This window comes from Nomascus leucogenys, chromosome 22a (genome assembly GCF_006542625.1).
Source record: "Nomascus leucogenys isolate Asia chromosome 22a, Asia_NLE_v1, whole genome shotgun sequence".
Lineage (NCBI taxonomy): Eukaryota > Metazoa > Chordata > Mammalia > Primates > Hylobatidae > Nomascus > Nomascus leucogenys.
The window spans coordinates 128173613-128199980 of record NC_044402.1 but is presented as its reverse complement, the minus strand read 5'-3'; the positions used below and the strand labels follow the sequence as shown (position 1 = coordinate 128199980).

The following is a 26368-nucleotide window of genomic DNA, read 5'->3' as shown; positions in this document are numbered from 1 at the left end:
GCCCAGGCTGGAGTCCAGTGGCATGATCTCAGCCCACTGCAACCTCCATTTCCCTGGTTCAAGCGATTCTCCTGCCTCAGCCTCCCGAGTAGCTGGGACTAGAGGCACGTACCACTGCACCTGGCTAATTTTTGCATTTTTAGTAGAGACAGGGTCTTACCATGTTAGCCAGGCTGGTCTCAAACTCTTGGCCTCAGGTGATCCACCCGCCTTGGCCTCCCAAAGTGCTGGGATTACAGGCATGAGCCACTGTGCCCGGCCAGTGTTAATATATTTGAAGGCAACAAAAAATTATTAAATAATACTAACTTTGATGGTATAAAACACTGGAAATTCTTAAGTGTAGTGCATCTGTCAAAGTATTGTTTATATTTCAGCTTCAATAGAAACATATGCAGTTAATGCTTGTGATTTGGTCAATTCAATAATAATCTAATAAAGGTGACCAATGTGATAAATTCAAAATGACTTATAATGGAAAAAATGTATTACCTTGAAATAAACATTTGTGGACACTGTCGTTTTACTTAATAAATTTTTGTTAGTTAATACTAGAATTATCTTGTATCATCTGCACATATGTTGTACATTTTATATTATTTTATATCCTATGTAGAACTTCAACTTTTATAAAACTTGCAAACTCTAAATAAAACAAGCAAAAAAAGGCCCTTAACTCTAATGATAGAACCAACTCAGAGGTATAATCATGAAAGGAAAATAATAGGTCTGATTTACTGAGCATATGCTGTAATGCAAAGACATACAGGGTAAATGTGCATCATCTAATTTTACAATAAACCTGCCAGCAAGAGAATATTGTTCACATTCTATAGAGAGGGACAACATGAAGGCTCAGAGAAGTTAGGTCAACGTGATTAGGCTCAGTCAAAGCATAATTTGAGTTTCCATTCATCAGTTCTTAAGTGAAGTTATAATATCTATAAATATCTCAATAGCATCTTGTGAACAACTTTATCACAATAAATGCTGGAACATCCCCCTATCATTCTTACCCCATTCATTAAAAGAACAAAATTTAAAAGGCTTTCTTATGGTCAACCCGCAAGTAACTATAAATCAGAATTCGAACACAAGTTTGGCTGGCTGTACTCAAAATATGTTCAATTAACTTTTCTGGGCCTGTTCCCTCAGCTGTCACACAATTAAAATATTTATTTGATGACAGCTGAGTGGATTAAATGAGGCAATGTACAAAAACCCATTGTATCATGAGACATTTTACAAACTCAGTCCACAAAATCAAAACAGTATGCTAAGAAACAGAAACACTACACATATCACACACCTGATGAAGAAATTATACAAATGGAAATTTAAAACAATTATTCATTAGGTAAGCTTGAATTAAAACAAATTATTTTTTAAAGTTAAATTTTGTGTGAAATTCAAATACTTATCAAACATCTATTATGCTACTTACCAACAGAGTATAAGTGAATACATTTATGTGAAAAGAAAATAGTTACAGCTCAAACTCCTAATACTGTGATTCTTAATCTTGTCAATGACAAAGAGATTTACTAAAAACTAGTAATTCTTAATGGCTCGATTAAAATGTTAAAGTCACTAATCTCTCGAGATTTCATATCAACATTTGCTATAACTGGAGTTTAGGCTTTAGTTCTAAATTATTGTGACATATACACAAAAACAAAGCATACAAACTCTAGATTTAATGGATACCTAGCCATACCAAATGCACCTGCTGACATTCCAAGATATTGGCAAATATCTCTGGTGTTTAAGGTAATACGACAAAAATCAGAGGTATAACATGAGAAAGATGTGACTGGCTTACAGTATGAATCAAAAAGGTAAAATGGAGAAAATAAAGAGAATTAAGGGAAAAAATTATCAAAAGAGAAAATATTCAATATTATACCCACAACTGAATCAAGTATCCACAACTTAAAAAATGTTAACACCTGAAAGAGATATTCACTAGAAAAAGACCTAATAATTAAGAATTCATGTAGTAAAGTCATCTGATGCAATCTCATAGGGAAAATAAAAACTTCTCGTAAAATGGTTCCATTAAGACTGCATGAATTAACAACCAGTAATTCTGAAACCAGACCACCAAATACATTTAAATTGCTCTGTTCAAGTCCTATCTCTTTCATAAACGTTCTGTGGAGCCTCATCTCCATGTCTGGGCTTCCCTACCTGAGAAATGAAAGCTTTAACTAGAAAGGGCAGACACTAGATAATTTCTAAGGTCCCTCTCAACTGTTAAATTCCAGGATTTTATGAACTTTCAGCTAGAATTTGTCTTTATGGACAAACTCTTCTATCCATTTGCCATTCACTTCACTAAGAAAGAGGCCCCATTTTCTGGTGTTCTTCACATGGTGTCTTTGTTGATAAATGCCTTCCCCAAAACTTACTGTTCCACTGACTGTCTCTTTTTCTTACCTGTTGCTCCTCTGGCATTGGTCTGAAATGGATTTGTAGAAGATGCCACAGAAGGACCAGCAGCAGCAACAAATGGATTTGTGGAAGGCGTAGCTTTAAAAAATTATAAAATACACTATAAAATCCTAATACATTTTGTATTTAAGATTTAAATTATTTCACTATATTTATCAAGACAGAAAACTCAAGTATTCTGATAACAAATCATTGCTTTGACTCCTAAGAAAATGCCACACAATATATATTTGGGTTCTTTATAAAAACCAGTGTATATACCAGAAGCACATACCTCCAAATGGAGCAGGCACACTTGATGAAGCAGGCTGTGTCTGTGCAGAAGCACCCACTGGCACTGTTCCAAAAACATTGCTGAGAACAAATATTGAAACAGTTCATTTTTTTTCTTAAAAAAAAAAGTAACGATCTACAGGGTAGCCATAAAATAATGAACATATAGTGTATCACAGCATCCGTATCAACACAAAGAAAATTAAGACATTTAAGTGTAAAGATGTAATAAAATAAACAATTGTTACTGCTTCATTAAGAATCATCATAAAAAAATAAAAAATACAAGTAAAACTGAATGCGTAGTGGGGAGGAATATGACTATTGTAACGACTAGTACAGTTTGGTGCCACTGTCTTAATATTCATGTTAAAACACCAGCAAAAACCATTATTCTAAGCAAACTATCACAAGGACAGAAAACCAAACACTGCATGTTCTCACTCACAGGTGTGAGTTGAACAACAAAAATACATGGACACAGGGTGGGGAACATCACACATGGGGGCCTGTCGGGGGCTGGGGGCTGGGGGCTGGGGGAGGGATAGCATTAGGAGAAATACCTAATGTAAATGATGAGTTGATGGGTGCAGCAAACCAACATGACACATGTATACCTATGTAACAAACCTGCATGTTGTGCACATGTACCCTAGAACTTAAAGTATTAAAAAAAAAAAAAAAAAAAGACACCAGCAAGTTTTACTTGCCACTGTTTTCACACCATCAATGCAAATATCAATTAATGAAAAGGTAAACAATCTCTCAGAATTATTATAAAGAAAGTTTTAACCTAACAGACCCCATGTAAGGGTCTCAGGTACCCCAAACATTCCATGGACCACAGTTTGTGAACCCCTGATGTACTGTAATGTAATATCAATAAATCATGTATTATATATAACATATGTTTCCAGACTTTATGTTTCCAGAAGTGTTACAATCCTAACATTTCTTTCTAGAAAAGATGTTAAAGGAAAATAAGCTACTAGGATAACTAAAGAAATTAGTAAATACAATCCACAGGAATGGAAAACAGAGATGAATAAAACATTGTTATAGGTAAATCTCTTGTATTTCTGAGACTATTTCCGCAACTCTAAAATAAAGTTAAGACTAGAAAAGTTTTTTACAAGTGTAATGTCCTAAAATGTGTTAGACTTCCTACTGCCAAGAATTCTAACAGATATATATGCACAGCAGATGTGCTTATTTATAAACATGAGGATGATACTGAAGAGATATAGAATTGATTTTTGGGCTTTGGTGCAAATACTTCTAAAAATCTATTGGTGCAAACACTTCTAAAAATCTGTATTTACAACTAAGCCTATAATATGGTACTTTCACTGTTTAATCTTCCTGACTAAAAACTGTATTTTTAAAGTATATTATTTGACTACTAAGTGGATTCTCTGCTGAGTACGATCTGTAAATAACGGTCCATTTTGAGATGTGTACATGCTCTCAAATACGGTTTAGTGTTCAAGGACAGAACATAACAAAACATCTGATTCAATGAAAAGATAAAATTATGGCAATTATTCAAGGATTATATTTTAATTAGCATTTAAATTCAAATTCCTCAAATTTACAAAAATAACCAAGAATTTTAAAGAAACAGTCATTTTTTAAATCGATTATTCAAAGTTGGGAAAAAAAGATAAAACACAAAGCAGGAGGGCTAGCTAAGACAAGGTACCTGCTAGCATTACTTGTGGAAGTATACGCATTACTGGAGGTGGCTGCGGAACTGAAAACGCTGTCTAGTTCTGCCAGAGCTGCATACTTGTCTGAAGATGCACTTGACTGACTGGGAACTGAAACCACAGAACCAACAGGAGCTTTACCTGTGGTCCCAAAGCCACTTCCCTGATCACCACCTAGGAATGAACAAAATCAAGTTACACCAAAAATTTAAAGTTACACTTTCAACTTATCAACCACATTTGCCATGAAACACGGGTAAACTTAAAATGGATTTACAGTTAAGTGGGATTCCAAATCATTAATCTAATAAATAACCTGGACCATACTGGACAGGATTAGTTGTTATACATACCACTGTGATAAACACACAATATGTCTCAACAAAAATTAACACTCTGTACCAAAAAAATTTGTCTAGATTATGCATAAGAAACTCTCAAGTGCTCCTACGTTAACATCTCCAAGACGGGTGCATCTTGTTCACATGAACATACAAATTCACATAATGCTAGACCTAATGTGAACAGTCTATCAATAGCATCATTTCGCCAGCATTTTCCATGAAAAAATTAGAGACGGTAATAACGGGAAACATTTATTGAGCACTTACTATGCGCTAGGCACTGTTCTATATGCCTTACATGCAATAGTACTTAGAACACCACTCCATGAGTTTAATGCTTAGAATTATCCTCATTTTGGAGAGGAGGAAAACAGGCCCAGAGATCAGAATGGAGAATTCCATTTAGCAACACACACCTGCTATTCACCACTGCCACATGCATTTTTAGAGGCTACTAGCCTTAAGATAAAACTGGATACAAGAGTATACTGTAAAATTCATGAATTTTTTTTTAATATAAAAAACCCACCAAGATGTTAACGGAAAATTGTTCGAAGTAAATATGTTACAGAAACCACCAAATAATCCTCCATTCAGCTCTGCCAATGGGGCTTCTTGGCTCTTCATAGCCAAAGAAAAGTAAAGCATGCCTTCTAGGACAAAATAAAACTTTTCTAAACTAGTAAGACTGAAAGTTTACAAATCAGTTCCTATGTCTTCAGTTTTGTAGTTGATATTTCAGGTCCAAAATGTGTCAAGTGAACATTTTACTCAAAATGACAGTGCAGACAAAATTTCTATATAACAACTGAGAAAAGTGTAGCATGTTTAGATTTTAATAAATACAACCAAATTAAGAGCACTGTTTAACACGAATTTGTATTTGTTTTGCTTAAAGCTTGATACCTTGCCCGGCACTGAAGATATTGTCTAAATTAGCAAGTGCTGCATATTTGTCTGCAGTCTGTAAACCAGCTTTGTTCGTTGAAACTTTACTAACAGCTGATGCTGTTTGATGACTCTGGGAAGTATTGAAGGTTCCAAAATCAGCACTGGAGGATTTGGGGAAGTTATCAAAATGAGCAAAATTAGCATTTACTGATGCAGCACTTCCACCTGTAACAGAATAAACAGAGCACTTGAAATTTCTAAGCTTTTCCTAATACCCTCTCATAGACTGTATGATCATTTCTTCCTAAATTAAATGTCCTATAAGCAATCTTACAACACTAAAATCAATGACTGGCAATGGCTTTTGACTACAAGTGACGTTTTCTAATTTGTAAAAGTAGATTTTTCAAAGGCCTTGGCAACAGGTAAAGTAACATGTTTCTGTTTATTACGTACCCTGGAATGAAGAATGTAATTCATGGAGGGGGTAACTCCACACTACCTGGTTTGAGATTCAGTTACTTTCTAGTCCAAATATACTATGGCCTTTTACTAGTTCTCCCTGAACAGACTGCAAACAAGATGCAAAGTATCTTACTCGGAGGATTTCAAACTTTTGTGGCTCCATGGTGAAACAGTTTAAACAAATCCCAGGGGTAGTGATTAACAATGTGTAAGATGTGTTACAGTGATCCAAAATTTCTTAAAAGATGGTCGTTGACATTTACACTTACTTCACTTGAAGAGCTACTATTTAATTCCACATAATAGTTTAATGTGTATACAATATCAAGATGTCCACTGTAAAATCATGCCGTACCATCTAGTTCAAGGCATTAAAATTACAGTACATAATACATTATAGCAATTTTTGACTTTATAAGCCACAATTCACCTAATGGCCACTATTGTATATATCCTGTTACATCTTTAAAATCTGTTCTCTATTATAGAGACCTCCTTAAAGTACTATCAAAAGACTAAAACCAGTATATTTCATTCTATGCTTTTGATCCTACATTTTTGGGATATTAGTTCTTTATTTCTAAACTTTAGTTTCAGAAATCAAGAGTATATATACACAGTTATATATTAAAGTGATAGAAAAGACAACTACAGATAATTTTAAAACAGAATGCACGAACCTCTATTAAAAAAACACGAACACTTTCTATCAGGCAGGTTTTTATACATTCTAAAAGAAATATATACTGATCAAATTTCTTTCAAGAGTTAAACCATGGTGGTTTCAATTAAAGGTAAGTAATATATGTTTGTATGTAACATATTGTGACCTGTTATAAGGAGCTGGCAAACAAAGTGCATACTAAACTTTCAAAATTTATATAAAGAATATTATTTCAAATTATTATTAAACCAAGTAACTCTTTGATTGTCTACTATTGTGTTCTCTAACTCTGAGTTTAATAAACAGAGGTGGAAGAGATTTTTATGAAGGATTATCACTAAAGAATTATTAACAATCTATAATTGGAAAAACCCTTGAAGTACAGCAAAAATACACAAATTAGTATAAGATGCCTACTTGACAACAGAACTTACTGTGGGTAGCCTGAAGAGGAAAAGCTGAAGTAAATTCACCAAAACTGCAGCTAGATGAAAGCATTCTAAATGCTGGACAGCCAGAAATTATGTAAATGATGAAAGTTAAAGAAAAAACAAAAAAGAAAATTGAAATAAAAGGCTTTAAGACAATACACAGAGTTAAAAGTTGAAAGAAAAGTAATCAGCCAAAAATCTAAATAAGGGTTCAATGAGTTTCCGAAAACAGCACAATTTATGCTAAGAGTATTCAATGTTTAAACACCAATTCCTGCACAGAAAACTATTTCCAAGTTTGACTGAAGTGATCATTAATCTACTCTTGTCTAATAAACATATAAAAATTTTTCTCAGGCTTGTTGCCCTGAAAATTACTTACATTTTTAGCTCTACAGAAGCAATCAGCTTCCTTTATTAAGAGGTATAATGTCAGCCTAAATCAATGGATTCTATGAACCTTAAAAAACTTATAGTACTGGCCGGGCACAGTGGCTCATACCTGTAATCCCAGCACTGTGGGAGGTCAAGGAAGGAGGATAACTTGAGGCTAGGAGTTCAAGACCAGCCTGGGCAACATAGTGAGACCCAGTTGCTACCAAAAAAAAAAAAAATTTAGCAGGGAGTGGTGGCATGTGCCTGTATTCCATCCTGAGGCAGGAGGATTGCCAAAAAAAAAAAAAGAGAGAGAGAGAGAAATACTTTTAGTAGCGTCATGCCTCTGTCCTCTGTGCATGGTAGATATACAGAAGATTCATGTGCAGGAAAAGGAGGAGAATGGATGTTGTTAAACAGACAATATACCAAATAATGCAGAAAAACAAATGAACATAGAAAAAAATAAAGAGTTCAGGTTTCCCCAGAGCTTTTGAAGATAGAACCATTTTAAAGTCAGATAATTACAGAATTTAAGTTTAGACTAATTTTTCAAAACTACATTTAGAGAGTTTTGTTTTGTAAAGTAAACATTTAAGTACAATGCTGGAGAAGCTCTACCTGTAGTTTGGGGCTGAAAAGGAGAGTGACTTGCTGTGGGGAAACCTCCAAAATTACTCGAACCACTAGACTGTCCAAATGCATCAAAGTTTGCAAAATCTGCATTTGCAGAATTCTGAGCTGTAAATGGTAAGGAACAACATATGTTAATGAATATGAAAACTATAAATGAAAATACATGACACATGAGTTTAAGAATTATATGAAAAGTTTCTATGTATCAAAACTCACTTTATAGAGAATTCACTTAGAAATCAGATTTTAAACCCTACCAGCATTTAACCCAATTACAGGTAATTTACTAAGGAGTAACCAGGAATTTCCAAAAACACTTTGTGCAGTGATAAATTTGGACACAATACTCTGTATATGACCTCAAGCATAGTACTATAAAAGTGACTCTATTAACAAAGGAAACTATTTCAGAGCACTGAGTTACAGTACTGAGTTATAGGAAAGCAAAGATGTAGAAAACATCCTGGAAAAATTCACTGATTAAAAATGGTAATCAACTATGTGAATCTGAACAATAATCAAAATACTTAAAATAATAATACAAAGATGGTTTAATTAATAAAGCTTTTTTTAAGTTTACAAATGTCTCACCATGGTCATATATAAAAATTTAAAAAAAGGACAAGATCACCAAATAAATTGAAGATATTCATATTCTATTAGAAGCCTGCAATTTTAAACTCATTAAAATTTAAGAAACAATGAATGCTAGCATAGAAATTACAGCATATAATTCAGAGCCCCAAACATTACTAGAATACCTATTAAATATGGCAAGACAGGACTTTGTAGTAGTTGTATCCATTTTTACGTCTAGGTACTGAACTATTCACTATCTTCAACAATCGATTATAAATGCTGCAGAATGAAACTTTGGAAAACACAACTTTGCAAATTCAACACTAATAAATTCAGTAACACAAAAATTACTATCTGGACATTCAGGCAATCTCTGTACAAAGAAATCCAAGCTAAGCAGAAGGTAACACAATGGTAAAACTGTTTCTTAAATAATCGTATTTCAAAAAGTACAAAGGAGTCAACTTAGTGTGGAACTTTAGACCCCAAATTAATGAGCCTGAGTCTTGCTAATAGTTGTCATTCCTCTTCAAAGAAAAACATATATTCATGAGACAGGAAGACAGATCATACGATGCAAACTAGCAGCCCTCAGCAAATTCATCTGACAGATATGCTTTGTTTCATCTGTACAGTATTTAACATTATTTCCCATCAATTCCCAACATTTAAAAAGCGGGCACTTCACAATAAACAAAAAGACTTCTAGCTTCTCTTATTAAAAAAATCAATATATCTAGTATCCTAAATCCCTATTTCCATGTGGTAACAGATTAGAACATCCCCTTTAAAAAGGGCACCATAGTTCTTTAAACACAACATTATACTATTCATTTGTGTTATCTGAGTCGCAAGGCAGTTGGGTTTAGATCCTACGGTACAGAATGTGATAAAATTCAATTACAGTTTACAGTGCACAGGTTTTGTGATATGATGTTTATCATCAGGCAAAATAACCAAATTCAGTAGGTGAATTTTATTTCTAGCTTCATGCATACTTCTGTAGAAGATGACTTTTTCTGAACCCCAACAATGACCCTACCCAGCAACACACATCCACAAATACTATACCTCAGCCTGAATGCTCACATGAAGAGTAAAGGCTTCTGGCTTTTAAGTCACTAAATTATCTACAAAAGAAAAAGTTTCCCTACAAAACAATGCTAATGAACCAGACTGGCATATGTGAATAATTATCATTTGCCATTAATGGTTCCATCAGTCGTATCAAACTGTTCAGGATAAAATCTTCACCTAATTTTTTTTTTAAATTAACAAGAATATTATCAGGATGAGAAGAAATTGGCAATCAATGACTTTGTGAACTATATATATGGAAAAATAAGGATTCTGAATGCTTGGAAAGGCTCTGGAAGACATTTCAGTTAAACCATAACCTAGTTTTTAACTAAAAACTACTCCAAGGCAAAATGTCAAAAGATGGTATCAACCATACTAGAAGGAAAAATAAATGAGTAATTCAGTAGTTTCTTCTTGTAACAGGCATATACATTTTATTCTCCTGTAATGAAACCAAAAGTCAAATAAAGTAAAGAAAAAAAGGTAATCTGAGCAGTCATTTGTAATTAAGAACTTCAGACTAAAAAACAACTCCTCTCAGGCAGCCTGACTCACAGCCTACATGTAGCTATTTCATTCTTTCTTCAGACTAACCACTTTCTATCAATCTGATCAAAATATAAGATTCGTTTCCTTTACTGCATATCCTACAATTAAATGATGGCTATTGTTTTCAAAGTGCATTTTAAGGGAGCTGTTGAAAGTATTAGTGCAACCATGGTACAAATTAGTCCATAGAGTTGCAGTGACTTGTCTAACCATTTTTGGCTAATACGGCTACAAAGAAAAGTCCAACATTACCTGTGAGGACTCACAAACTGCATTTAAAGAGAGAAAAACAAAGGGAACAAGAAATAAGTTGCAAATTTACAAAAGAATTTGGTGGTTATCAGTAATTTCGCATTATATTTCAATAATCCTAAAATGGAGATAAAACCAGAATATATTCATAAATTACACAAGTTTTACTCTATTTATTGGCTCTCCCACCAACTCTTTTTATCAGCATTCAAATGCAAGAGGTGAAAAAAGAGAGTTGGGATTCTTATCTGGTCAGGGGGGAAATGGCTTCTTATCTGGAGGGTTACGGGGGAAAAGGTTCTCCATGTTTTCTGGGATTTTGCAGCTCAGGTAACACAGGAGAAGGGAAATCTACCACAACTCCAACAACTTAAGCAAAAGAAAACCAAAATTTCTTATCCTTCTCAGTATAGCCTTTCCTGAAAAAAGAGATCCATGTCATCCTTGGACTTCTTTTTAAAGCAAATACACACACGAGACATATAAAAATTACACCACAATTTCCTTCTAAAGCATGTCCTTAGAAAATGTTTTTATTAATATTTAAAACAAAAAGTTCCCTTATTGCTTGCTAGAAAGAAATGTGGCTGGAGAGAAGTTTTTCTACAATTTTTCAAACTACCCCAAACAGCACATTTTGGAGTGTGATTATGTATAATATACTTCATATCATCATTATCCAAAAAGAAGCCAGGTCATCAAATTGAAAGAAAACGAAAAACTATCACAATCTCACAGGTAAGTAAAATAGGGCAAAGTAAGTTCTAAAATACAAACACGAAGTCAATTCTATCAGCACTGGATTCTGTTATGCTCATAAAATTGTGAAATATATCTTTTAGAAAGACACAGTCTTGAATTTTTCTTGTCCATAATTCAACTTATATAATCTATGACAAATAAGAGTAAGCTTTAGCCAATACCTCATACACACGTGCCAAAATAATATAAAGCAAAGTTTCAAATTATCAAAATAAAGTTATAAAATGACTAAATTCCTAAATTAATGTTCTACATTTGGTTTGATATTTAATCACTCAAAATGCAGACTGGTAAACTTTCCATGATATAAACATCACAGCTTACTGGCATCCAAAATAGATTCCATACGCATTTCCAACACAAATACTGTGTATGCTTTCACACTGTTTAAGCATAAAGAAGCAACTGTAAAGACTCAAGAAATTACCAAGCTGTTAGGAAATGAATCTAAGCCATTTGTGGAATCTTAACTAAGATTGAAAGATTAAAACAGCATAAAAACTTGCCATAAAGTATGATCCCTTTTCTTAAATGCATGTAAACATACAAACATACATACATAAGTGTATATGTGTATACATATGTACATATATATGAAGTGTGTATAAAAGAGAGAAGATAATGTTTATTGTACCTTTTAGATGGTAAACCACTTAAATGCATCCTCTCACTTGAACCTTGCCACTCATCAAAGACAATTTATAGAATAGAAAATTTAGAAATGTTAGGTAATTTGCCCAAAGTTACACAGATAAAAAGCAAAAAAGCCAGCATCTGAACCCAGGTTGTCCCAACTCCAAAGCCCAGGTTCTTTTCACTACATTATGCCACTTCCCTATCAGACTATTGCTATTACAATTTAGGAGAGATACAAGTGACCAAATCTATACTTCAATAATCAATTTTTAAATATTACCTAAGTACCTCTGCAAGGTTTGCATGTTTGTTAACAAAATAAAACTCCATAAATCCCAATTTCTGGTGACATGCATTAAACATGTTTGTAACAAATATGTTAAATCTGAGAATAAGGAGGGGAGAAAAGGCCATTCAAAGACCACATGAGTTCTATCAAAAAAGTATCTTTAGGGCCAGGCAGAGTGGCTCACACCTGAGGTCAGGAGTTTGAGACCAGCCTGGTCAACATGGTGAAACCCCATCTTTACTAAAAAACACAAAAATCAGCCGGGAGTGGTGGCAGGCGCCTGTGATCCCAGTTACTCAGGAGGCCGAGGCAGGAGAACCGGCTGAACCTGGGAGGCAGAGGTTGCGGTGAGCCGAGATTGTGCCACTGCACTCCAGTGTGAACAAGAGAGTGAGACTCTATCTCAAAAAAGAGGCCGGGCACGGTGGCTCACGCCTGTAATCCCAGCACTTTGGGAGGCTGAGGTGGGTGGATCACTTAAGGTCAGGAGTTCGAGACCAGCCTGGCCAACATGGTGAAACCCCCATCTCTACTAAAAATAAAAAATTAGTATTTTGTATTACTAAAATACAAAATTTTACATTTGCATATAATTTCGGGTGTTGTGGCACACGCTTGTAATCCCAGCTACCTGGGAGGCTGAGGTGAGAGAATCGCTTAAACCTGGGTGGCGGAGGTTGCAGTGAGATTGTACCACTGCACTCCAGCCTCGGCGAGAGAGCGAGACTCCACCTCAAATAGATGAATGAATGAATGAGTTGTATCTGTAGGAACCAACCTCAAAATGTTCCTACTCCTAAGGTGGGCTACTTTGAGCACTACTAAGGATAATAATGACAGCAAACTGAGATGTAGCAAATGTTTTAATCTATGAAGTCATAATGATACTAAAGAAAAAAGTCACCATTATAAAATGCTAGGAAATCAACTCATTATTCTGATATCTGATGGAAAAAAATCATGTATTCTGACTTTCCTAAACAAATCATGCCACCAGATAGAGGTTTTTAAATAAGTATTTCAGCTAATAAGTGAAGGAATAAATTCAGAACGTCATTATTTTTATGCAATGGACTCGGGTATTGAGCATCAACAGCTAACATTATAAAAACACAATACAAAATTACATGCCTCTTCAATCCCAAGTAGTAAGAATATCCCCAGCCACCCATCCTCCTAATAGGAAGAACCTGTAACTGATTAAGTCTCTGGATCCAACAACCTAATACAAGAAATAGAACACAGAACTTGTTACAGGGCACCATAGTGGTGCAATCAACTAATTCAGACTACTGAAAACTGTATAGGACAAATAAGCAAATTTCTTCACTAATTATAGAGGAGGAAAAAGAAGGAATAGAGGAAAAATCTTATGAACTAAAAGACCTAACAGACATATCTCACAATTGCAGTCTGTGGACCTTGCTGGAAATCTGATTCAAACAAACTGTATGTATGTATATATGTATGTATGTACGTACGTACGTACGTACGTATGTATGTGTATGGAAAAATCTGAACTATAATGAACATTTGAATACTAATGAATTATTATTACTACTATTATTTAGGGAATGATGCTACCAATGTGGTTATATTTAACAAAAAAAGTATGTTTTATAGATTGATATACACAATATTTAAGGATGAACTAATACTATGTCTAAAATTTGCTTCAAAATAATATGACAGTGAGTGGAATGACAAATGAAACAAGATTAGCCATGAGTGATTAGCACATAAAGGTTAGAGTATCCCTACTTTTGAATATTTGCAATTTCATAAAGAATAAAAAATAGACATTATATCCTTTCCCCATTTTTCCACGGAAAGAGGTCATGCCAACCAACTGACATTAAATATAATCTCTTCTGTGATTAAAAAGCAACACAATTATATGGTTACATATTACAGCTCAATAGTTACAAGTGACAAAACATTCTCAACAAAAAATGTTTACTGATCCTCAAAGTGTGATAAAGAATTGATGTTTCTTGGTGTTTTATATGCATCCCCAGCAAAAACTGTTGGGAAAAAACACTTACCTGCATGACTGTTGAAATGTGCAAAGTTAGCAAAATTGGCTGTAGCTGCTGACTGAGGAGCTGGAGCAGCAAAGATGTCTGAGCCGAGATCACTTAAAAGGTCAAATTGCTTCTTCTCTTGCTGCTGCCCTTGAGAACGACCTACAACTGGGGACTATAAACCACATATTAACTATAAAGATATTCCAGTCGGATCTGCAAAATCTTTATACAAAACTATCTGCAAACTTAAAACACACTTATACGTAGGAAGAGTTACAGTATGCTGAGTTAACCTTTCTCATTTTTCACTCAATCTTTTGTGAAAACAGAGAAATTTATCTAAATGTCTCAGTATGTGTCATCAAAAAGGGCAGGATTTAATCCATAGTAATATGCGTCTGAACCATTCTTGTATAGGATAGAGGCTGCAATGCCACACAGTAACAGATTTGTCACAGCCCCATCAACTATAATAAAGTGTAGAAGACAAACTTTAGGTAGCAACTTATGAAAATATTCCATTTTGTTCATTTTTAAGAATAAGGTATAATGCAAAGTCCCTTGTGTTTCAATGATCAACATGCTTCACAATCACACATGTAGGAAAACTCTACTACTAAAGAAATCCCTTCCTAGAAAAGTGTATCAAAGAGACTATACATTCTAACTCTGATGGTCACCATAGATTCATGTTTTACTAATTGCATAACATATGATATATACATATATACGTGTATACACACACACATACATATACATAGCTATAGCAACATTCCTGTATAACTCACCTTTACAAAGTTGCAGAGAAGTCAAAGAAACTCATATTAGCAATAGCAAAAAGAACAAATATATATACATTTCAACCACTTAACCAACAATTTCTTAGTGTATAATAAACCACGGGAACATAATGCTACTGGCATACAAGATTATGCTGCTGTCTTAAAGAATTCTCAAATTCTTGATACTCAAGCCCTCTTTAAGTCGAAGTCCTTACAAAGATTCAAAGACTACTCACCTGACTAGGTGTGCCCTTATTTAAGTGCAGTGTTGGTGCAGAATCCCCTAAAAGAGATTTCAGTGGTTTGACCTCAGGTGTGCTGCTTGTGCTACTGGCAGAGGACCCTGAAATAGATGCATGAACTGATGCCACGACTTTGGCTTGTTCTGGCGGGACATACCTAAAACATGTAAAAACCAGTTAACTAAAAAAAGTAGGTAATTCTATATCAAAAAATGATAAGCTTAATTCTAACTTTGTACAAGATTGTTCACCATTAATCTTATCTGAAAACCCTCTCACACAGAATAACTCTGCATATTTTTTAAAAAAGGAACAATAGCTTAAGACTACACCCACTAAATATTTGAAATACTCAGAGAAAGAGAAGACTAACCACAAAACTTGTTTCAATTACTTATTTATGGTTTTTCTAAGATATTAAGTACAATATAAGAAATAACTGCTTTTTTTAAAGAGGACCTACAATTAATCATCACGATGAATAGTTCATACTATAATTTTAAAAATTATCTTAAAATCTAAATAACATTTGAAGACAGATGAGGTAGGAAAACATTTGTAATATTACAATTAACAGTCTAAAATATATAGGCTTATTACATCTGTAAGAATAAGATCATCCCATTTTAAATGAACAAAAGAAGCAATTCACAAGACAGGAGACACAGAAATGAAAACACTTTTAACCTAACAAAAATGCAAATTAAGGTTTTATTCACCTATGAGCTAAGTGTGAACTTTATCATTTTTTATTGCTACCTACTAAAATATATAAATAGGTGTGCTTTGTGCACCAGAAGTACCACTTCCAGAAACATCCTTAAGAATGGGTAAGTGTATACAGATGCATGTACCCATGGATGTTAACCACCGTCCTCTCTTTATCATTTCACAAAAACTGGGAAACAAACCCAACATCTACCAAGAAAAAAATATTTACGATAATACAATACTCATAACTACTCTGCTTTGACATGGAAAGAGGAAACTTCACACAGGTCTTTCAGATTTGATTCCAGTCATATAAACACATGATTTATGTGAGGAGGCGAGTCAAGAAAGGAGAGGTAGCAAGGATATAATAATGTCCAAACATCAGCAATCCTGACCTCTAGGTGTGGGATTATGTGAGAACTTTTGCTCTTTGTAATTCTGGGTTTTGTCCTACCCTCCTTCTTATTCCCCATATGAAGTAGGTGAGGAAAGAAGGAAAACCACGCTTAAGAGCACCTGTTCCAGAGGCAAGAGTTCAAATCCCAGCTCTACCACTAAATGGCTGTGAAACCTTGGGCAAACTATTAATACTTCAACTCTGTGCTTCCATTTTTTTTCATTTATAAAATGGAGAGACAGAGTTGCCTAGGTTTAAACAAGTTAACATTTGTAAAGCACTGAGAACAATTCCTGGTATACGTGTTAACTACATAAGTGTTCACTGTCACCAAACTACATAATAATCACAAACAATACAACTGCTTTTTTTACGTAAATGGGAGAGACAAAAGATACATGAGAATGAATACAAGAAGTTATATTTTCCCATAATTTAGCATACTACTAATACAAATTCTTGGGTATAGCCAAATCTTATCAAAGGATAAAATCAAATGATAGTTATTGGTTCAAAAGACTCACCTGGCAAAGTAAAGAAACTAATCTTGTATAACACAGAAAGTGATTTTGAGAACTGGTCAAAAGAACAATTTCCAAATCCCTTTGAATAACACCATCATCACTGTTTTTAGTTACAGTGAGTATTTTTAGGGAGGCTGCATCTGGATAGTGCTTATTCCATGTTAGAAATCAATTTCACTGCTTGCTAGCTATATGTTATAGGTGTGCAGCAGTCTGGATTAAAAATGTACAGGTCCTGGCCCTCTTAATGATGGTTACCTGTCCCACCACTTGAAGTCTCTATTTGTGTAACTCTTATTATCCTGTTTCTCAGGAAAGAAAAAAAGTAACATAAACTGTAATTATTTGAGGTTTCTAGGTATTTGCATTATAGTTTGAATGAATAATATATCACTGTTACAAATGTGGGGGTAAGGATCTATGATTTTAATTCTACCAACTGTTACACTCACTTTTCTCTTGATAGCTAGAGCTGACCATAAACTAATCCCTAACCAAACTCACTTTCTGAATTGGTAAAAGTAACACAGCTGAGAAAACAAAACTAGGTTAAGGCTATGTAAGGAAAACAGTCTTTCCTACAGGGTAGAATGTCTAGGAAATTCAGAACCAAAATGATAAAAGGATAATTATACCTTTCATTTTAAAAGAATCATTTATGCTGCCATATTTTTACTATCAACCCACCTTCTAGTATTTTCTTCTTTCCCGAACTTAAATTTTACTGGTGTATTTTAATCTATTTTCATACCTGATGTCTTCTAGTATAGCTGAATATAGCCCTGAGTTATCTTGCCTTGCAAAAAGTACTCTATTTTAGGCCAGGCACAGTGGCTCACAACTGTAATCCCAGCACTTTGGGAGGCTGAGGCAGGTGGATCACCTGAGGTCAGGAGTTCAAGACCAGCCTGGCCAACATGGCAAAACCCTGTCTCTACTAAAAATGCAAAAAATTAGCCAGGCGTGGTGGTGGGTGCCTGTAATCCCAGCTACTTGGGAGGCTGATGCATGAGAACTGCTTGAACCCGGGAGGCGGAGGTTGCAGTGAGCCGAGATCGCGCCACTGCACTCCAGCCTAGGTGACAAAAGCAAAACTCAGTCTCCAAAAAAAAAAAAAAGAAAAACAGTAGTCTATTTTGGAAAGTAGTAAGAATACAAATTTTGATAGAGCTTACAAGTCAGAGCTAATGTGCTCCTGAATGAAGGTAAAGACCTCTGCTGTAAACCACAGCAAATGTTCCCTCAGGACCAAAACAGGCTCTGAACATATTCTCTTGGGTTGAAACACAGTTCCTCAAGCAAACTAGAAGCTCGTTACTTCCCCATTATTTGTTCCCTCTATTTTGACTCTCTGCCCCATCTTCTTAACCTCCCAAGATGAAAGTATCCACTATTCATTACTATTAAAGAAACAACCAAAAGTTCATAGTTAATGAGTCTTAGTAACTTTACTTAAATTGTGCTCATATAGCTAAAAATGAAGAACCCTCAGTAGCTGAACACTAGCTTTATGGATATAGTCCCTATTCCATGGGAAGGGGCTTACTAGCTATACGTACAACCTGTTGGAATTAATTTTTAAAAATTAACATCTGATAGATTTAGTTAGGGAAAAGTAAATGCTCCCTTCTTAACCAGAGAGTAAACTGATTTCTTAGGTGAAAAGAAAAAATATTTTGAGCAAAGGCTACAACAGACAATTAGGTGGATGGATTACTACACCAGAGCTTTAGCATAGTGCCTAGTATATAGAAGATGACTCTCATTAAATTAAAAAAAGATATGGCTCAGTAAATACTTCCTAAATTAATGATTTTTAAGAATGGAGTATTGTAGGGCAAAACATACTTAAAGAAGCTAACAGAGATAGGGAATGATTAGAAGGAAGAGTCCCTAACTTTCCTGGCAATTATTACAACAAAAACCCTGCTGCCAGGAACAGATGAGTTAAGATAAAGTAGAAGTAAAGGTTTTCAGAAACCAAACCAACAAAAATCCAAGGGATAATGAATTATAAACCTATCTAGTTCTCACTGTCTGTCTTTTACCCTTCATTGTGTCAGACTAACCTTACCCATAGTTAATATGTGATTTGGGGAGGCTTTATTCTACATACAAACTCTTCACTCACCATCTTTTCTTTTCATACTTTTCTTGTAGAAACTCTTTCACTTTTTGTGGATCCCTGAAGTCTGGAATTGCTGAAGATCTATCATCAAATAATCCTAGCCAAATCTGTTTACAGACCTTTGGAAAGAATTAAAAATATATATGTTAAATTCAACATCTTCACTTAATGAAATTTTAAGGGGATACTATGATTCTTTCAGGAAGCTAATCTACATAATAATGTTAATAATATGCTTTCAATGAGGATACTAATAAACAGAAATAAAGGAACTAAATTTAGTTTTTAATATGTTGCAGTACGCAGTAAAATTTTAGCAACAAAATCATTAAAAAGGGGAAATGAAGAGTGAAATGGGATTTCAGAGGACCTGGGGTCTTTTCAGTCTTGGCATAATCATAAACTTCACCATTAGCAAAGTCATGTAACCTGCTCAGTTCCCTTACTCACAAAACAAAGGAACTGAACCAATAGCAATTTCACAGGCCCTTTAGCAAGTCTAAAAAACCAAAAAGAACAAATGAAAATACTAGAATCATAAACAATTTAAAACTGTAACAATAAACACAAATATAAGGCAAACACACTATTAGCTTTATAGCTGTCTCCTATGCATTTTTTGTCCAACAGCTAAAAAATGAGAATCTGAGATATTTAACTTTCAGAAAAAACAAAAGAGAAATGAAATAAAACAGCACAAAAAGAACTATAAAGAGAAAAACTGGTAAGGCAGACTTCATCAAAATAAAAAACTATTCTTCAAAAAACTTAAAAAATACAAAAATCAAGACACCAACTGATAAAAAGTATTTACAAAATGTCTAAGAACTTGCAACTGGAATATATAAAGAATTCCTACAACTCAATTATAAAAGACAGATAACCCAACACTTGTTTTGGTTTTTGTTTGTTTGAGAAAAGGTCTGTCTCTATCACCCAGGATGGAGTGCAGTGGCGCAATCTCAGCTTATTGCAACCTCTGCCTCCCAGGCTCAAGCCATCCTCCCACTTCAGCCTCCTGAGTAAGCTGGGACTACAGGAGTGCAGCATCACAGGTGGCTAATTTTTTGTATTTTTTGTAGAGATGGTGTTTCACCATGTTGCCCAGGCTGGTCTCGAACTCATGAGCTCAAGCGATCCACCCGCCTCAGCCTCCCAAAGTGCTGGGATTACAGGCGCGAGCCACCACGCCCAGCCAACACTTGTTTAAAGCGGGGGCAATAGGTCTGAACAAACACTTCACCAAAGATATCAGCAGCCCACTATCATCAGTCATGTATAAAATGCAAATTAAAATGACACTGAGGCCGGGTACAGGCAGATCACCAGATCACCTGAGGTCAGGAGTTCAGGACTAGACTGGCCAAAATGGTGAAACCCCATCTCTAGTAAAAATACAGAAAAATTAGCCAGGCGTAGTGATGCATGCCTGTAATCCCAGCTACTCAGGAGGCTGAGTCAGGAGAATGGCTTGAACCCAGGAAGGGGAGGTTGCAGTGAGCTGAGATCATGTCAATGCACTCCAGCCTGGGCGACAAGAGCAAAACTCCGTCTTTTTAAAAAAAAAAAAAAAAAAGACACTGAGACTCCACAAGATAGACATGCATATACTACTAGAAAAGCTGAAAACAAAGTGTGACCGCACTATGTGTTGGTAACAATGTGGAACAACTGGAACTCTTTAGAATGTAAAATGGTATAAGCACTTTGGAAAACATTTGGCAGTTTCTCAAGAGTTAAACACAGACCTAGCATATGATGTAGCCATTCTACTTCTAGGTATTTATTCAAGAAAAGTAAAAGCACTTTTCCACACTCAGACTGTACATAAACATTTATAGCAGCTTTACTGATAATAACCCCAAACTGGAAATCACCTAATTGTTCATAAACAAGTGAATAAATAAACAAATGGGAGAATATCCAAAGAAGAACATTATTCAGCAATTAAAAGGAGAAAACCATTAATACAAGAAACATGAATAAACCTCAAGATTATGCTGAAAGCAACCTGTGCACCCTCCCACCAAAACATATATACTGCATATTTCCATTCATTTAAATTTTTAATGTAAACCAGTCTACAGTGATGAAAAGCAGACCAGCGGATTCATTACAAAGGGGTGCACAATGAAAATACATGCTATCTTGTTATTGTGGTAGTGGTTTCATGATACATACAAATGTCAAAACTCATCAAATTGTACACTTTAAGTATGTACACGTTATCAGTTTAAATACCCAAGTTATCAATTATTCCTCAGCAAAATTATCAAAAACAAGTCCGCAAGTTTCCAAAATATATTATTTTAAAGAATAAGCAATTATGACACTATGAAAAGAACATAGTATCTGGTTTCAAAAATCCTGACAAGTATTTAAGAAATCAGGGAAGGAAAAGCATACTTCTCAATCTTACCTGCTCACTGAACTGGGTACGGAAGAAATAAGAGAAAGGATAGGAAAAAGGACTTGCCCTTCTCCTTTCCTATCATGTCCCCAAACGTGTTTCAAAATATTTCTTGTGGGTCGGGCGTGGTGGCTCACGCCTGTAATCCCAGCACTATGGGAGGCCAAGGCAGGCGGATCACAAGGTCAGGAGATCGAGACCATCCTGGCCAACATGGTGAAACCCCACCTCCACTAAAAATACAAAAAAAAATTAGCTGGGCATGGTGGCGCATGCCTGTAACCCCAGCTACTCCAGAGGCTGAAGCAGGAGAATCGCTTGAACCCAGGATTCAGAGGTTGCAGTGGGCCAAGATCACGCCACTGCACTCCAGCCTGGCGACCAAGTGAGACTCTGTGTCTGTCTATATATCTATTTCTTGTGGTTCCTTCCTATTCCAGGCTCAGTACACATACTATAAAGTCATTTAGGAAGTGACAGTTAAAATGAGTGAGGACTAGAGTAAGGCACAATCTATTATGAAAACATTTCACTGGCAACGCCTGAGAAGTACAGACATCCAGGAAGAGGTAGTGCAACTCACTGCCAGAAATACTACAAACCTTTAAGAGACCCAGCTTGTCCAATAATATTTAGCCACTTAAAAAGAACTACATGGGACTCTCCTCAGGCAGAAACCTAACTAATGATTCTCCCAAAATGTAATTCTTTAACAGTTTTAAAGATTTATCAGTTACATTCATAAAGGGAGGCCTGGAAGTTTTTCATTCTTCTATTTTAAATCTTCCAAAATGAGAAAACAAGAGATAGCATAGTTATTTACCCAAAGCCATGAAACTACTGACTGTATCTGATGGACACTTTACTATATTCCAAAACCTCTGCCACATATAACTTTTAAAACTAAAATCAATAGATGAAAAAAAAAAACATACAAATAAATAAATAAAATGAAGCAGATGGGCTAAGGGCAGACAGATCATAGAGCTGCCATCTTGGCACTCATAATGGTAATGCAAAGCAAAGATGGAGTGCTTGATGATAAACTATTTGACATAAGCAGCCTGCAGGATTCCCTCAAAATTGTTTACTAACTGCTGTGGTTCTGTTCCTGCTCTCTGGAAGGTCACACTGCTAGAGAAAAAAGTCATTTAAAATGGCTGCTTGAGTCCTCTACAAATTCAAACTGTCTCACTGTCAAAGTCCCTCAAAGTTATTAATCGGCTCTAATTTCCTATTATATTGCCCCACAGCAGCTATTTCCTATATTTATAGATCAAAATCCTAACCATTCTTGACATTCTTGGCAGTTGAATTCTTACGCAAGTGAAGTAACTCTCAATATGTGATTCCCAGTTCCATAAATCAGCAAGCAACATCAGTGTCAACTAAGAACTTGTTGGAAATGCAAATTTTCAGGAGCCACCCAAGACATGTGAAATCAGTCCCTCTAGGTAGAACCCAGCCATCTGTTTTATCAAGTCCTCCAGGTTATTCTGAAGTAGGCTAAAGTTTGAAAAACAATGTTTTAGTAACATCTAGGCCAGCAGATGGAAACTTAACTTTCTACCTGTAATTTTATTCATCTTTCCTTGCCTCTGTATCAGAACATCAGAGAGAGGGGGAAAGAGAGATTCAAACTATACATAGCTTTCAGCATTTCCCAAATTTAGCCAGTAAGCCTATTATGGGGTAAGATTCATTTAACGCAGACAGTGTTTCAGTGACACACCTGGGAAAACATCAGTCTCTAATTCCTTATGACCTACTCACAGTTTAGTCCCTGAAAGGCTGCCTTCTGCTCCCAACATTCTACTAACATTGCTATTTCAGGCATCTAGATTTGCTGATAGAGTATAAAGTCTCTTTTCTGCTTGTTCTGGTTTTTTATTAAAATAAACACCATCAACTGAAAAAAGGGGGTTTCAAGGTTGGGAAAAAAGGGAGAGAATGAACTGACTAGGAAGCACTGAAGACTTGTGGCCATCAATATCTAAAGTGAAACTAGTCAGAAGGCTGTGTTTTTCTCCAGCTTTACCTGGCTATTTAGGTAAAAGTAGGTAGAATATTGGTTTAATCAAGCAGAGTATGACGGAGGTTGGAAAAAGGTGATTATATTAACAGACCACGGAATCTAAGCTAAGAAATATAAAGACATCAGGAGGAAGATGGATAACAAACGGATTTAGTGAAATGAAGGAATAGAGGTGCTGATGATTGTCCCAAAATTGTTGGCTCCAGTATTAGAGTAAGCCAGGAAGAGAGAATCAGTGGTGGTCAGAGAACTGGATGCTTGAAACTGAAATCTGGGAGGTGATACAGTATCAATCAATAAAAGGTCTAAAGTAGTATGAAGGATCACTGGAGGTCAAGGAATTCAGGAGGGCACGCAGATATCTACGTGGATACTGGAATTGCCAAAATGATTAACACTAGTGAGAATAAAAACAGTATTTAAAATGAATGAGGGGGCTGAATACGATGGCTCCCTCCTGTAACCCCAGCACTTGGGAGGCCAAAACGGATGGAATGCTTGAGCCCAGGAATTCAAGACCAGCCTGGGCAACATGGCAAAACACAGTCTCTACAAAAAATACAAAAATTCGCTGAGCATGGTGGTGCACGTGTAGTCCCAGCTACTCGGGAGGCTGAGGTGAGAGAATCACCTGAGCCCGGCAAGTAGAGGTGGCAGTCACCCTTGATCATACCATTCTACTCCATCCTGGGTGTCATAGAGTGAGACCCTGTCTCTAAATAAATAAATAAATACTGAATGAGGAGGACTGACTGGTATGACTGCAACAAGAAGATGCAGCAAGTGATAAAATCTATTGACATTAAAAGTGGGGGTGAGGGGCTAAAAACAGCACTGAGGAGCAAGAATGACACCTAAAGCAAGGAATTATATGGAACAATGGAATTAGTTTTGATGGTCTCTTTTAGGGGAGGTGAATAATCTATTCTAATTATAGAATAATGTGATGGTTATGGTAGTTAATGAGCTTGGACAAGGGAATCAGACTGCATGAGTTTGAATTCCAACTCTGTTTGCTGCTATTTGACTTGAGCGAGTTAACGTTTCTTTATCTGTAAAATGCAAATAATAATAGAACCTATTTCATAGGGAGGTTTAGAGTTAAGTAAATTAATATATGTTTTGTACTGGGAACAGGTATATAAACTTTAAATAGTATTAGTTTGGCCAGGCGCAGTGGCTCACGTCTATAATCCCAGCACTTTGGGGGGTCAGGAGGTAAAGACCAGCCTGGACAAAATGGTGAAACCCCGTCTCTACTAAGAACACACACAAAAAATAAGCCGGTTATGGTGGCGTGCACCTGTAATTCCAGCTACTCAGGAGGCTGAGGCAGGAGAATTGCTTGAATCCGGGAGGCAGAAGTTGCAGTGAGCTGAGATAGTGCCACTGTACTCCAGCCTGGGTGACAGAGCAAGACTGTCTCAAAAAAAAAAAAAAAAAAAAAAAATTGTATTAGTTATATTACTTTTGGGCCTGGTCTCTTAAGTGGTTTGCAGTGATGCGCTATGGAGTGATGAGATAAGCAATGACTGGGAAGGGTGGTCTTACCAGGAAAATACAGGAAGCTGTAGATCTCCCTTCATTCCTGCTGCAGACACAATCATAGTGGTCTTGACAGAGCAATCTCCCTCCTCTGAACTTCTAGCATTTTGTAGCTCTCACAGGAAACTCATTCCAAACTGCCTAGTAGTAGAATCACGGAGCATGTGTCTCATTTACTTTTGGATCCCCATAATGCTTCAAACAATGGGCTGTGCCATATTAAGTGTTCAACAAACTGGTAATACTCAAAGCCAGGTATTATGGAAGAACTAAAAATAAAATCACACCAGACAACAGAATTCATAAAATTGTTAATTTTTTCCCTTAGTCCTAATCCACTCTATAATTGGAATCATAATAGACACTGACAGAATCTAAAACATGTTAAAGCATATTTTATCAGTCAGTTACTATAGAAACAGATGGCACAGTCAATTTGGATAATTTGAAGGAAGTTTAATAAGGAGACTGTTACGAAGCATAGGTGGGTTGTAAGGAAATCACAAGTGAGAGTGTTATATCCCAGGGTTAGTAACAGCAGGGCATACCACTACCCACTGGCAGTAAAGCAGGGGAAGAAAGAAACACATCAGCTGCCTGATAGGAACTGGAAACTTCAATGGAAGGATGCGGCCAGGCTGCAGAAATACCACAGGAAGAAGTCAGGAAAGTAAAAATCCTAACCTCTCTCTCCTCCTTTCCTTCAATCAGCTGAAAATGTTCCCCACCAGCTGAACCCAACTAGAAACCAGGGACAAGAAGCCCATTTGTATATCCAGACAGACCAGCTGCTTGGAGCCAGAGCAAGGAAAAGACTAGAGTGAGAAGTGCAGATAGCAGCTATCCAGCACAGCAGCCAAATCATGATAATAAATATATACAGGGCTAGCAATTTAACAAACTCAGTTATGAATACCAAAAACAGGAAACCTTCATACTCATTCCCAATTACTCATATATAAAAGGAAAGGTAAGAATCAGTGTTTTATCAGTAATCCTTGAGGGGGACAGCAAATTGGAGTGGAAACTTGTTGAAATAGATATTCACCTTTATTTGGAGAAAACCTTATTTTCACAAAAAGGATAAAAAGAATAAACCACATGGCATAACTCTGCTTCTAACCTCTATACAGAAAGATAAAAGAATAAGGAAAGGACAGAGGATCTGGAATTTA

General features: G+C 35.7%; 1 protein-coding gene across 7 annotated transcripts in view; it reads right to left on the bottom strand.

The window, feature by feature from the left end:
• The window catches only part of AGFG1 (ArfGAP with FG repeats 1), a 95025-nt gene that overhangs the window by 20667 nt on the left and 47990 nt on the right, over positions 1–26368 (bottom strand). For 5 of the 7 annotated variants that reach the window (XM_030802426.1, XM_030802427.1, XM_012501384.2 and 2 more), the window contains exons 3-10: positions 19207–19322; positions 15435–15597; positions 14435–14588; positions 8228–8347; positions 5687–5896; positions 4430–4610; positions 2729–2808; positions 2440–2532 (exon numbers count right to left, since the gene is read on the bottom strand). In XM_030802426.1, coding sequence (XP_030658286.1) covers positions 2440–2532; positions 2729–2808; positions 4430–4610; positions 5687–5896; positions 8228–8347; positions 14435–14588; positions 15435–15597; positions 19207–19322 — 1117 coding nt within the window. The remainder of the gene's footprint in view (positions 1–2439; positions 2533–2728; positions 2809–4429; positions 4611–5686; positions 5897–8227; positions 8348–14434; positions 14589–15434; positions 15598–19206; positions 19323–26368) is intronic. The other 2 variants (XM_030802428.1, XM_003274708.4) reach the window with 1 other exon arrangement.